Source organism: Eimeria mitis, genomic scaffold, assembly GCF_000499745.2.
Source record: "Eimeria mitis Houghton genomic scaffold, Emh_scaff175, whole genome shotgun sequence".
NCBI lineage: Eukaryota > Apicomplexa > Conoidasida > Eucoccidiorida > Eimeriidae > Eimeria > Eimeria mitis.
Genome location: NW_013570066.1, coordinates 14199 through 14418, shown reverse-complemented (window position 1 = coordinate 14418; position 220 = coordinate 14199). Strand labels below are relative to the sequence as shown.

The following is a 220-nucleotide window of genomic DNA, read 5'->3' as shown; positions in this document are numbered from 1 at the left end:
TGGTGGTGGTCCTGCGGGTTCTGTTCTTCTTGCAGCCGTTGTAGTTGCTGTTGCTGCTGCTGCTGCTGCTGCTGCTGCTGCTGCTGCTGAAGGCAGCCACGTCCCTGCTACAAAGTGCTGCAGCATAAGCCTGGGTACAGACACCGCAGCTCAGCAGCAGCAGCAGGAGGCCCCACAGGGGCCCCAGCAGGGGGCCCCCTATACTGATATCCGAAGGGTC

The 220-nt window shown here is 61.8% G+C and overlaps 1 protein-coding gene across 1 annotated transcript in view; it reads right to left on the bottom strand.

Annotated features, from left to right (window-relative positions):
* EMH_0001970 (uncharacterized protein) overlaps positions 1-220 on the bottom strand; it is a gene marked incomplete at both ends in the record, with an annotated part of 4292 nt that overhangs the window by 2653 nt on the left and 1419 nt on the right. Inside the window, 1 exon segment of the mRNA XM_013495783.1 lies at positions 3-130. Coding sequence (XP_013351237.1) covers positions 3-130 — 128 coding nt within the window.